The sequence below is a fragment of the Watersipora subatra genome, chromosome 7 (assembly GCF_963576615.1).
Source record: "Watersipora subatra chromosome 7, tzWatSuba1.1, whole genome shotgun sequence".
NCBI classification, from domain to species: domain Eukaryota; kingdom Metazoa; phylum Bryozoa; class Gymnolaemata; order Cheilostomatida; family Watersiporidae; genus Watersipora; species Watersipora subatra.
In genome coordinates this window covers 43,775,580-43,790,065 of record NC_088714.1, presented here as the reverse complement: position 1 = coordinate 43,790,065, position 14,486 = coordinate 43,775,580, and the positions used below count along the sequence as shown (strand labels likewise).

General features: G+C 35.0%; 1 protein-coding gene across 1 annotated transcript in view; it reads left to right on the top strand.

The window, feature by feature from the left end:
• Positions 1 to 14,486, top strand: part of LOC137399309 (kinesin-like protein KIF23) — a 37,597-nt gene that overhangs the window by 931 nt on the left and 22,180 nt on the right. The window contains exons 2-10 of the mRNA XM_068085364.1: positions 4,728 to 4,827; positions 5,942 to 6,028; positions 6,220 to 6,237; positions 6,423 to 6,528; positions 8,150 to 8,286; positions 8,509 to 8,612; positions 8,690 to 8,878; positions 9,014 to 9,102; positions 12,715 to 12,836. Of these exons, the coding sequence (XP_067941465.1) occupies positions 4,728 to 4,827; positions 5,942 to 6,028; positions 6,220 to 6,237; positions 6,423 to 6,528; positions 8,150 to 8,286; positions 8,509 to 8,612; positions 8,690 to 8,878; positions 9,014 to 9,102; positions 12,715 to 12,836 (952 nt within the window). The remainder of the gene's footprint in view (positions 1 to 4,727; positions 4,828 to 5,941; positions 6,029 to 6,219; positions 6,238 to 6,422; positions 6,529 to 8,149; positions 8,287 to 8,508; positions 8,613 to 8,689; positions 8,879 to 9,013; positions 9,103 to 12,714; positions 12,837 to 14,486) is intronic.

Below are 14,486 nucleotides of genomic sequence, written 5' to 3'. Positions count from 1 at the left end.
GCATCAGAGGAAGAACTTGGCAATGTCCCTAATATGTTCAAGTTACAATCGGAATCTTTTGCAAGTTTTTAAAAAAGTGAGTACTTCAACACTAATATGATAGCTGCAAACGAAAAGTGGGTGACATCATAATAAAAACATAAGGAGTTGTGAGTGCAAACTACAGCAATTCAATATAGAAAGGTCTGAGGGTGTTACATGTTAGAGTGTTACAAGAACGAGAAAAGGATATGATATGACCATGCGTGCTTTATATTATTACCTATCTGACACTGATATATTTCCTCCATGCTTTCTATATTGAATTGTTGTCTCGTAGGCACTACAAGTAATGATTGGCTTCTCATAAACACGTGAATCTTTAGGATACAGTCTTCTGTGCTGGGAGCTACTCTGTTTCTGGTTTCTATGTGCCATTCATATTGGTTGTATTTTCCATTCAACTTTGGTACTGCAATTGGTTTATTGGTCAGGCTTGTTTTATGAGTGTGTTGACAATGCAGCTTAGGCTAATTTTGTTATCTAAAGCTTACTTAAGCTATCTGTAAACCTGCCTTTAATAGAGCTGTAAAAAGTAGAATAGTTAAATAACAACATTTGATAAGTTGTTTGATACGTTAGTGTAAGCTGTTCACACCTATCATGAAGCACTTGGCTGAATTAGCTTGGCCAATGTCATTGTATCATAGATTAACAAGAAAAACAGTGAAACAATATCGCAAACATGTCACATTTTTTGTAAAGTTGGAGATATTCTTGCAAAGGCTGGAACATTAGCTAACATTAAAATGTTTAGTGAACCGCATTAACTTTTTTAACTCAAGTCTTTTGGTTGTCGATAGATAGCGAACAATAGACTTACACTAATCTTCATAGGTTTAGAGGATTTTATCCCTAGTTCTAAGCTAGCATAAGGCAAAAGTTCAGCGCAAATTCAGACAAAACGGCTGGGAGATATGCCAGCTTGGTAAATATGCCAGTTTGGTAAAATTGCCAAGGAGTTTAATACTTGTTGTTAGTTAAGCTGAATTGGCTCCAAAATGCTTAACTACATTGTTTAAAGTAATTCAGTAAGCTAACTAATATTTTTCATCTTTTGGCAATTTTTTTTTTCTCATCAGTACAGGTATGTTTTGCGCTGATCAAGTGACTAATTGTGAACCATACACGGCCAACAATAAAAGATATTTGAGATTAGTGAGGTATGAATTTGCTTTTTTAATCTAAATTAATCTAGAATTCCTCTAGTTGTTGAGAATATCGAAACAGTTATAGTAACTAGTCTGTAGTGTTGGTTAGTTAGAGAGGTTGAAATAGACTTTGTATCTTATATAGATTCTTATTCATACTTATATGACTTCAAGCTCTAAATAGTGTGCACCTTCAGGATACGATTAATCTGGTATACAATTTTTTTCACCTCATGAAGTGGAGCATTATGATTTTTTCACCTCGCCATACGAATCTTATTTCACCGTGCGAATTCAACAAAATTTTCGTCGGTGTTCAAATTTGCAGTCCTTTGTTTATTACATATGTCAAAAACAAAGACACCACAATTCTGTTTGACAAAAATATTTTCACAACGCCTGAAAGAGACACGATGACCGATTTTTTTCACAGCTCAACTATTCACTGGTGTAAAACAAATATTTTCTCTTCAAATTCCGGTAGCAGTATTGCGGGAGTTGCGATCCCTTAACAAATCTCTTCATTGGTCAGACAACTTCTCTTAACCTGCTGACAAAAGTTCACTTTATTACGAAAATAGCATCATTCGAGCTTTATTGCCGAATTAGGTTGAAAAAGGTTTAAATGGGACCGGCTAAAATTATATTTAAAATGAAGTTGGAAGTTATTAGGTGATAAAATCTTAGTGATAAAAAATTATTGAAATTCAGTAAAATAGATGAAAAAAAACATATGACATCTTGGCTTTAAGTTTGTGTTTAGTAAGCTAAACTTATTTAAAGTGAGTTCGAAGTTTATGTTAAACGTATCTGTGTCTCATAGGTAAGAACTCTCTTTGGTACGCACTACACAGCACATTGCAACGTTACATTTTAATTCAAATCATAACCAATAAATACAGTAAATACAATATATAGTTACTGTAAGTAGCTATAGTTACTAAGGTTAGCATACTATTTTGTCACTAATTTTTAATATGTACAGCACTTGTATAAGATTTTGACGAGTTTTACCAGGGGATGTTTTCATTATATAATTACTATGGATTTTATGGCCCTACATACAATTTTTCATCATACAATGCCAACCCTGGAATGGATCAAATTCGTATCCTGAGGGTGCACTGTAGTCTCAAATAATGCTATCTGAGTATTTATAGTGAAACATTAGTACAGCAGATCGATTTTATCTCTGTGTGTAAGCACTGTTACCGAGAAATTTCCTAAAGCGATGCTGCTTGATGTGCTTAAAGCACATAAATTACATAATTTTTGTATTATATAGTTCAATACATCAGAGTCTTGGCTTTCGAATGAGCCTATATTCAATACACAAAAAATAATAGAACTATGAAAAACAGGGTGTCAAAAGTATGTCCTGCAATAAAAAAAAACACTTGGTTGCGGTTCCAACAATGTGATGTCATAATTATTATTTGGCCCTAGTTAGTCGATCCCTTTCGCTGCCATTGAGGCTGCGCATTTCTGTGACAATTGGTGCTGTTAAACTCAGAGAACGCTAATAATAAACTAGGATTCTTGATAATCAACAATGCCCGGGGGATCGTGCTAACGCCTGACCAATACAAACACATGTTTTGGTTTAATTAATTATGCTTCAATAAATATACTGCCTTTGATAAAGGTAATAAAATCACATCGATTAAATTGTGACCTGCAGTTGCGTGGCCCTAGGACTATGTCAATCTCACTTTCCCGAGATCACGCAATGCTTGAAATTAATTAGTCTCAGTCGTGCCCCTCAACATCACAATAAAAAGAGAGGGCTAGTGCATAATATCATCGGGAAAACATAGTATGGTGCTTATAATCTGAGTCATTTATCATAGAAATTATCTGTACACGAAGAGCTAATGACACTGATTCTTTTGTCATTTTCATTGGTTCTCTGGAGGTGTCCTACCTTCGTCTGCCACTAGCGTCATTATCGTAGTTGATAAATATAAGCGGTAAGCAATAAAATAAGCGGTAAGAGAACTCAACACCGAATATGAAAGTTGTGACGTCACAATTTTTGAGCCTATACCATTGAAAATTTCTGCGGTAGAGCTCTGGGCAAATCCTATAAACACCAACCAATGTCTGTCTCACCATGTCAAACAATGGCTCATTCGAAAGCCAAGACTTTGATGTATTGAAATATATGATAAAAAATTATGTAATTTATGTGCTTTAACAAGTGGTCCACGACTTATGTAAACAAATGGTCCACGACTTATGTAAACAAATGGTCCAACAACTTATGTAACCCCATTGAAGGTCTTGTTGGGTCATTTTTAGGTGAAATGATCTGTTATCATCATGTTATTAAGTGGAGTCCTTTATGCTAAGTGCAATCTGAAATTATGAGGCCACCTCACAGTTAAAGAGACATCTGCTGGTAGCGATGATTTACTGCCTTAATTTTGATAGAAGCCACCACAAGCCATATATGCAAGAAGATGCAGAATTTTCTAATGGTTAAGGAGAATATGCTAGAGAGAATAGATATGGACTTTCCAATAAGCAGCTTAATTAACACGGCTGCAGCAAAGGTGCCAAAATTAACAAGTGTCTTAAATTATTTGGTGGTTTCATAATTTCTGACAGTTCTGTAGAAGCACCAAATTTCTAGTTATTTGAAGCAGCAGTTTTTTGTAACTGGCTAAAATAGTCATGCATAATAGGTGCCTGCTCGAAAAATATGGTTTAAACCAGTTACCGTAAAACCTCTCATTGAACGCCACCTCTATTTGAACGCCACCTCCAATTGACCGTTGCTATAAAAAGAAAGTTGAAAAATAGAGTGCCATGGCGTTCAATTAGAGGCTTATGCTAATGTATAAAATGATTTGCTTGTTATTGTTAGCAAAACGCTAGTCTGAATTCCTAAATGCTTCCAACCATCCACCATCTATTTTAGAGTAAAAATATCTTACTAGCATATGTGTGAAGCATTTCAGTGGTAACTTGCTATAACATAGATAGCTTTTAGTGACATTAGTGCTAGATTCGACCTTGAACATTCAACTCTGCCCACATATCGCTTGAATAATTACTCTTTGATAGTCTATAAGCTCGTTAAAAGATTGATATTAAAAATAATCACAGGAGATGCTAGCGAAGGTGATCCTTTATCTGCCTTGACAATGATTTAGCTTTATTCAACAAGGTAACTGAAAACTTTTACCTGTTTTTACATGATCATCCTATATCTACGATTCGAGCACTGGTAATTCATTGATCAGGTGCCATAAACAATGTGTAATTATTTTGCACATCCAATGACCAGTTGAAACCATAATTGTTTTTTGAGCTGTGACCAGATAATTATGCATGTGCATTTTTGTCAGTTACGAGAAAACTTGTTTTTAAAATGAAGTTGGTGACTCTACATTAAATACTCAGCTTAGCAGCATGATGTTAACTCATTGTTTCTTCTAATCACTGCGGAACAAGACCTAGCAACAGTGAAAGTGTCGAAAAATCTAATGCAACTGCATTCATGGTTTGCTGTAGTTTCTAATGTACCTGTAGAAAGCGAAGTGGCAAGACTCCTGGCCGGACACCATCTCGCAATGGAGCATTGCAGAGATCTGACAGCTCAACAAGCAGCGGTGAGCTGGATCCGGTTGAGGTAATTGATTCTCATCTAACCTTGGCTTTAGTCTCACTAGACCTTTATATCACAGTGCTCTCTATGACACTTTTGGATAGGGAGTAGATGATTGTGTAGTATGCGCGCTAAAGACCTCGTGGCTCGTGTGGAACACAGATAGTCAAACCTCGACTTACACGACCTCTACCTTACAAATTTTTTGAAATTGAGCAAATGTTTGTCTCGCAGTGCAAGTAATTTTCAACATACAATGTCGAAAATTTCTTGAAACGGTTAAAAAGCTGTTGAAAACTAAAAGTAGGAATAGTAAAATATACATAAATGAAGTTATTGTACACTCTGTCTACTCCATGTTAGTGCAAGCTGAGTATTTCTATTAATCGTTCATTATTATGAACCTGTGTATTGCTGAGTCCACGCATTAAGCTGCATGTCTTCAAGGTCCAATAATAATAAAAACCATTTTCCTATTTATTACTTTATCGATTCTATTTTTAAATATAATTTGAGATATTACCTTTAGATTTTTACATAGTTTTTGCGATGTATTTGTTTTAATGCTACAGTATTTGTAGAATTTTTTGCAATATAATAAAATTGATGATTTTTGAGTTCAGTTATCTTAAAGCGATTAGAATTCTTAAAAGTGGTTAAATTCTTCTCCGCACAAGCAGAGAAGATGTATGGTATGTATGTTTTAATCAATGACTTTCGAGAATAGCTAGGTTTTTTCAAGTTTCCGTTTGTTTGATGGCAAGGCTTGTGCTGACTCAATTAGCTGCATGTTTTAATAATTGTTTGTAAATAATCTATTAACCATAGAAGATGATCACGCACAGCAAGCGCACAATGGCAATTTCCTGTAAACAAGCTATGTTCGTGCTTCTATAACAGAGCTATAAAATTATGACTTGCACTGTTTAGTCTGGCCCGACTTGTCATAAGCCATCGCATCACTGTAACTGGTCAGTTCTAAGTTCCTTCCGATTCTTAGCGGTCTCTGTATTTTTTTAATGTTTTTTCATTCACGCTACAGTATTTCTAGTTACTTTGAGTAGACATTCTTTAAACACAAACAACAACAATTACTCGATTATAAATAAGTCTCTAAGTCTCATTATCTTTTTTTCAGGTCTACTGTCGCATTCGCCCGTATGACGCTGGTGAGAAATGTGTGCAAATGATAGATGATACCACAGTTGAGGTGGCTTCCTCAGATGTAAGTCTGGCGTTCTGAACTGTGTTTAATAAATGACTTGAAATTGGATAGATTCTCGCTGTTGGTTTCTTTGCCCACTTCTAGGCTCAGCTAGAGTTATAGAGTTATCCTTCCACTCCATACCTCTCTCGCATTTCCCATTGTTTCGATTGATACATGTATGTTTAATGTCTTGTTTTTCTATGTTGTAGGCGAAAGTGCTGGGTGTGGTGAGTACCTGGTACAAGTCATTTTAGCTTGTTATTATAAACAGTTTCATGTGTTTATATCGTGCCTCATAAGAACTGAGGGGATGTATTTGTGTTAGGGCTCATTTCAATACAGCATTTCATATGTTCACATCAGATTCATAGTTTTTGCTACTTCCCGAATGTTATAACTTGTTTGCTAACAGATGCAATACAAGTTTACCAAAGTGTTTGGGGAGACAACCTCTCAGAAACATCTCTTTGATTGTGTGGGCGCTCCGTTGATCGACGATTTGATCAGGGCGAAGAATGGTAAGTGGAAACGGAATCTAGTAAGACACTAACAACTTGCTTGGCATGACTACGTCAAAGAGTATGTTAATTAGGATACATTTTTTATTACATCTCTTGTCTGGTCGTAGCTGTGCACATCAGGAATTTCTATTTATTTTACTTTCTCATGCTATATACATGTATGTGCAACCTTCCTTTAGGCTAGCTCATACGCTTTGTTCCATGCTTTTAAGGACATGGGTCATGAGCAATAGTAATAACTTGCTAAATTAATGTCAAAGCTAAATAATAAGTTTGCCCCATTCCGCCTTTGTGCAAACAGATGTCAAAACGCAACACAACTTTCTTTATTATATGCAGGGCTGGCAAAAATATCGATATTTTTAAAAATATCATATCGCTGATATATATCATGATATTTATGATATTTTTAAACAAATGAATATTTTGAAAAAAATTTGAAGGTAGGTTGAACTTGTGTGGTGTTTACGTTGTGATTGATGTATTTTATAGGTTCGATTAAGTTGTATGGGGCCAGTCAGCAATGTTTAATACCAAACACTTGATTTATTGTAGGCCTAGTATAATAATAATATTTGTAAATATAAAAATATTCGTCAAGCATTGGATTGGAAATCATGACAAGAATGCAATGTGCAAACAAAATAGTGCAAATAGTAAATACACAATATGATAGTCCAAGCATGTTCTAATGTCCTACTCTTGTCTAGTTTAGGTATTATTTTGCAAACAAACACCAGCTTGCCAGCTTTCACCACACCGATTTCTCAACTTGCTGTGAACCAGTCCACATGGTGAAAACACACACTCAACACTAGCAGTCAGAGTTATATCATCATATTTATAGATTTTATACTGGGCCAGAATTCTTGAAGCTATTCATTGAAAGATTTTTACAGCAAATGATGAGATGAGTTACTCTGTCATCTCAGTGAGTCAGTGTAATGTGCTTACAATTCTGTTTCTTGATGTCAGATTGTTCGACACAAAATCATGGATTATGAAGTTCAAAGGGTTTTCAGCAGGCTGGTCTTCCAATAAGGCAATAAAATATAGCATTGCAGCATGAGATGAGATCATTAGATTAGTGAGATAGTATAGGGGTGAAGGAATACAATTTAGATCTGAAAAACTTTTCTCAACTCAAACACTAATTAATTGGTCTAGCCAATGTCACCTCCTTAGTCTGGCTGTCTTTGTTTGTCTGTGTTGGGTAAGCCTAATAGGCCCCTATGGAAGTATTTGATGATTTTAGGTGTTAGCATTTTTAGACTGTTAGCAATAGTTGAGGTGAAAACGGAATGATAAAATGGAAATATTTTCAAAAATATCGATTATTTTGACCCAAAAATATCATATCTATTGGCGATATATATCAATGATATATATCAAGCGATATATATCAAACCAACCCTGATTATATGCACAGATAGTGAAATATTGCAAAATTGGACTGTTGCTGAATGGCAGTGTTGTGAATTATACAAACTTTTTCACTGTCACACCTTCAAAAATTGATTTAGATCAATGTGTATCAGCTGATGGTTCATAGGTGAAATGTCGTCAGCTGACCACACTCGCTAATCGGAGTCGCGCCTCACTTTTGCTTATTTTGTAGGGTTACTTTTTACTTATGGTATCACCTCGTCTGGTAAAACTTATACCATGACAGGTGATGGTCAAGACCCAGGAATTTTGCCCCGTTGTTTGGACATGGTTTTCAACAGCATCAAGGGAGTGCAGGCTACAAAATATGTGAGTCTCTCTAAAGCGTGGCATCTATGTAGATCTTGTCAAACGTCATTTTGCAGGGGTGTTGGCGATAAGAGATGCAAGCTCTGAGATATTCCCATCTTTAAGCTGTCTGGTAGTGTAGGACAATGTAGGTGTTAGTAGCGAATGCATTTGAGATGATATGTCATCACTTACATTCACCTTTTCTTAAATCTGTTACTCTCATATGTTTTTATTGTACAGGTTTTTATGCCAGACAGACAAAATGGGTTTAACGTTCAGTCAGAGGCTGATGCCATGTATGAGCGGCAGCAGAGGGAAGTTCTGCCGGGCAAAGGAAAGCAAAGGTAAGTTCTGCCATATTTTCTGCGGAGTAGCTATGGACAACTGGTACTAGCGCTACAGTGTTTGTTGTATGTTATAGAGAGAAAATGACAGACTTCAGCGACAGACAAAAGGACCCGTCCATAGTCCTAGATATTGACAAGGATGGCAACTACGCTGTTTTTGTTTCCTTCGTAGAAATATACAATAATCACATCTTTGACCTGCTCGAAGACCTTCCTTATGATCCTATCACGGGCACAAAGGCTCCTCAGGGCAAGACTCTCAGGTGGTCCTATCTCCTTGATTTCTTCGCATCTATTTTACAGTCATTACTATTTTACCATCTTTTTTACTCGCTGTATTTGTATCTGTTACTTTACAATGGTTAACTTACTGTATGGAAACCTTTCAATTGTCACAGGGAGGATTCTTCAAGGGTGATGTTCGTATACAATGTGACTGAAACGGAAGTTAAATCTACAGAAGAAGCATTTGATGTGCTTGCTAAGGGTGAGTGTACATAGTCTCTCTGTGCCCTTTTGAGACACACGTTGATGCAGTCGCTAATGGTAAATTAACTTTAACGTGACCGTTCTGACCAGGCTAGGTTAGTCTAGAGCATAGAGTTATCTCCCCCTAGAGTGATAACTACACGAGCGTTTCCGGTGCCAACAAGGAGCGTTTAGGCCACGCCCCTTTTTTGTGCTAGTCAGTCGTAGTGATTGACTAGATCAATAACATCAGCCATGAGAAGGGTTAAACAAGGATCATGAATTTCCAGTTAAGATAGTAAATAATGCTCATATTAAAGAAATGATGATTACCCTAGGACACTTATGCATTCGCGGCATCTAACTTCCGCATTTTCGCGGCAACATCCTCTTGCGAAAATTTCATGAGCGAAACAAAACAATCATAACGAACGAGCGAAAACGCGAAATTAAATGGCTTTGTTCATTGATATTCACATTAAAATTGTCATATTAGAAATGCAGGCAAGTTTCGTGTGTGGTTGGCTCATTGGGCAGTTTTTGCTAAACTCATTATAGCTAATACACCGACTTAGCAGCATGGTAAAACAAATTAAGGTAATAAGTTTTTTTGGAAAAGCCTAGACAAATTAGGAAGATGATGATATTAGTTTAGTCATTGAATTTGTAACTGATGAGGATGACAGTCTGGTAGGGAAAGTCATAAAATTGAATAATAATTATTGTGGTGATGAATTTTATTACCAACCAAAAGCAATAACACCCGGAGCCATGGCCATGGCCACCGCGTGCTATAAATACTTGAATTCTAATATTGGTACCACATAGGTCACTGTGGCAGGGACCTTGACGTCATTGATAGTCCAGGAAACAAATGGCAGCAAGCGATCAAATTGCATTATTGATCTCGCCTACACATTTCTACCTGCGGTTTACAAATAAAAACTACCGTACTTTTCCGACTATTAGCCGCTACTTTTTTCTGATGATTTGAGCCATGCGGCTTATATAAGAGTGCGGCTAATCTGTGGCTTTTTCTTTCACCGCTAGGGCGCACTAATGGGAATCTCATGGGGATCTCATCTCACTAATGGGAATACGAAACAACGCCTCACGGTACTGTCCCGTTAGGCACTAAGTTAAAAAGCGTCGGATAATACGAAACTGCCGTTCTGCACTGTTCCGTTTTAAACGGCAAAGTTGCTGCAATGTTAAAAAGCACAGTCCTAGTTCTGCGGCCTATACAAAGGTGCGGTTTATGTATTGTTTTATTATCGTTTATTGGAAAATAAAGCAGATGCAGCTTATATAGTGGTGCGTTTTATAGTCCGAAAAGTACGGTAGTCCCAAATTGAAAAATATTTCGTACCAGTGAACTGGACCTGAGGAATCTAATGATGTTTATTCCACTGCATTTATTTTCACATCACTATATTTTCGCACTCATCAGAGCTGCGAAATTAAGTTGCAGCGAAATTTTACTCTGTATGCTACTCACGAAACTAAATACTAGCGAAATATAAGTGTCTTAGGGTATAGTTTATTACTCTAATATGTGCTTATTATTTAAAGCAATTCAACACCTACCAGGGATCGCTAAACATATTATGGAAATGTTTACTTTTCCATATCCATAAACATAAATATTTCCATAATTTTGGGGAAATGGATATGGAAATTTTATTTTAGAAATATGGAAATGGTATGGAAATGAAAATAATATGGAAATGAATTATGGAAATGGAAATTATATGGAAATGAAGTAGGGAAATGTTATGGAAATGAAAATAATATGGAAATGAATTATGGAAATACTATGGAAATGAAGTAGGGAAATGTTATGGAAATGGAAATAATATGGAAATGAATTAAGGAAATGTTATGGAAATAATATGGAAATGATTTATGGAAATGGAAATGAAGTAGGGAAATATTATGGAAATGGAAATGAAGTAGGGAAATGTTATGGAAATAGAAATAATATGGAAATGAATTAAGGAAATGTTATGGAAATAATATGGAAATGAATTATGGAAATGGAAATTGTGACATACACATAATCCCTGATACCTACATGGCTTGCAAAGGCACTGAATAGATAGTGTTAAGTAAGTGAGTTAATGCAATCAGTTACTCATAGATAAAATAGATAGTCATACTGGGGTGGTATTACATTAGTGTGATGGGAAGCTAATCGACTGCCATCAACTATGAGCTGTACTACCCGAGTTGCTTGAGTAATAAAAAAGTCTTTGGACAGTAAATTTATTTTTATATAACATTTACCATTCTAACTTTTAAACTTCATATCATGAGAAAATATTTTTAAGTAGTTCAAATGAATTAAGAAGAAAAAGAAAACAACTGTAAAGGTTTTCAAGCTGTTTCAAACAACTACAACCTTTAAATTTCATATCATGAAAGAAGTGTTTTGTTGAAATAAATTAGGAAAAAAAATAAAACTGTAAATGTGTTTAAATGTAAAATAATTAGCAAGTAATGGCTAAATATAATCTGTTTAGCTATGATTACAATGACAAATTATTTAATAAATAAGGTAATAAAAAAGTTTATTTTATTTTTATAAAATAATTTAGTATAATTAAGTATAATTTATTTCTATTTAACATATAACAACATTTGCCACTTAAACTTTCAAACTACATATCATGAGAAGTGTTTTGTATAATTGAAATAAATGAAGAGAAGAGAGAAAATAAAAACAACTGTAAATGTTTTCACGCTTTTTCAAACAACTACAACTTTTAAATTTCATATCATGAAAGAGGTTTTTTGTTGAAATAAATTAAGAAGAAAAATAAAACTGCAAATGTGTTTAAAATGCAAATGTGAAACAATTAGCAAATAATGGCTAAATATAATCTGTTTAGCTATGATTACAATAAAAAATTGTTTAATAAATAATGTAATAAAAAGTCTATTTTATTTTTTAAATAATTATAATTTAGTATAGTTAAGTATAATTTATTTTTATTTAACATATAAAAACATTTGCCACTCTAACTTTGAAACTTTTTGCTTGCTTACATCAAGCAAAGATGTCCACTAACTAGTGGACATCTTTGCTTCAAGCTAGTCTATGTATTTGATTGATATGTATTGAAATCTAATATTACATGCAAGGGCTGTTTGTTGACTGTGGTGTCAATGAATCACTCTATCACCATACAATGTCAATACTTTCAGTTGATGGCAGTCGATTAGCTTCCCGTCACACCAATGTAATACAACCCCAGTATGACTATCTATCTTATCTATGAGTAACTAATTATATTAACTCACTTACTTAACACTATCTATTCAGTGCCTTTGCAATGCATGCAGATATTGAATTGCTTTAAATAATAAGCATATATTAGAGTAATAAACTATAATCATCATTTCTTTAATATGAGCAATAATTACTATCTTAACTGTGGAAATTCATGATCATTCTCATGGCTGTTATTGTTCCGTCAATCACTACGAGTGACTAGCACAAAAAAGGGGCGTGGCCTAAGCGCTCCTTGTTGGCACCGAAAACGCTCGTGTTGTTGACTGCACAGTTATCACTCTAGAGGGGAGATAACTCTATGGTCTAGAGTATAGGCATATGTCTTCCCATTGACAGGTCAAAAGAGGAGAAAGGTTGCGCATACTGCCCTGAATGCTGAGTCAAGCAGAAGCCACAGCGTGTTTACCATACGGTTGGTGCAAGCTCCCCTCGACACGGACCTTAAAGAAGTGCTCTTGGTGTGTCATCTCTCTCTATTAATTTGTTGTTGCTATCATTGGATATGAGCGGCCATATTGTTCCCTTATACTCGACTGATTTTGTTCTTATGCGCTTTTATTTAAATCATTACCTGTAGAGGTATCTTGAACGAACAACGTATGTGTTCGTAATGTGCAGAATTACCTAAGAATGTTTGAAGTGTGATCAACTCTGTACACATCATTTGCTTGAACCATTAAAAAATGAAATGTTCAGAATTTGCCTACATGATCATTCAAAAAGGTAGTTTTACAGCCGCTTGGCTTACACATTAAAAATCAGGACAAAACAAGGATTAATTTAATACATAATTTATGGCTATTGACTAAATTCACAATTGTAACAATGTTGCACATGAGAATTTTAATAAAATGGAAAAATGCTGCATTTTATTTTTATAAAATTTATTCTATAAAACTATCAGTTTGTTTTGCATACCGCTGTATAGATTATGAAATATTTTAAGATATTTATGAATAGCGAGGAAACCTGATTTACTGTCACTGAGCGCAAGCGGTGTGATTCCTGGACGATTGACCTATTTGTCCATCGAAAGAATTTTTAAAAACAGTATCACAACACAAGAGAGCTTCTTACCGATTGCAGCAACGATAATGTCTGTTAAAGATGTATTTTCAATTTTATAGGAGTGGTTTAAACTCAGTCGCATTGTTAATCAACTGGTATAGCAAAGGCTGGTATAGCCAAGGCTGTTAAGAAATTGAGATGTCAGATTAAACATTGAGGGCACCATATTTACAGAATAAATGGCTATTGTTCAGGAAACTAGCGCATAAGCCCAATGCAGGGGGGGTTACTGAGATCAACTGTTATAAAATTACATTATAATCTTTCAGCTGTTGCTCTCAGCCTTGAATGTGATTAAATCGTAAACTAAAGAGATGACCTTTGCTAATTTGTTTAAACTTATACGCATTTAAAAAGGTGGTCATTTTGTTAATTAAAGAATGGAATGACCTAGAATACATGTTACGGCATAATAAACTTACCTTAAAGACTTTAGGAGTTAACCTTGCATTATTAGCTCTGGTCACTTATTAATGTAACAAATATTTTGTAATGCAAAAGTGCTTGTCAATTTGTATACAGTGTACCCTCGAGATACGATTACCCTGATATACGACTTTTTCACCTTACGAAGTCAAACATTGTGATATCTTCACCTCGCTATACGAATTTTATTTCAGCATACGATTTTGAGAAAAGTTTTGCCCGAGTTAAAATTTGGCGGTCGGTGTGCTCATAACGCACGTCGAAACAAAAAAGACACCGAAATATAGTTTGCCGAAAACATTTTCAGAACGTTTAGAAGAAACACGATGATCGACTTCTCTCATGTCAGCATTCCGTGTGGAAAATTTCGTGTAAAATACACAAGCGAGAGCAAATATTCATCTGTAGCATTATTATATATTTTACTATAAACTTAAGTCAGCGTACGTATATAACTACAAGTATATACATTTAATTCGTTAGCTATGGAATCTGAGCCCGATACAAACGTTACAAAACGAAGGAAAAATGATTTCTATGTCAACAAAGTTGGATGTCGTAAATAAGAAGGCACCCGTATTATTAACATTGTCAAGGAATATGATCGCAACCAA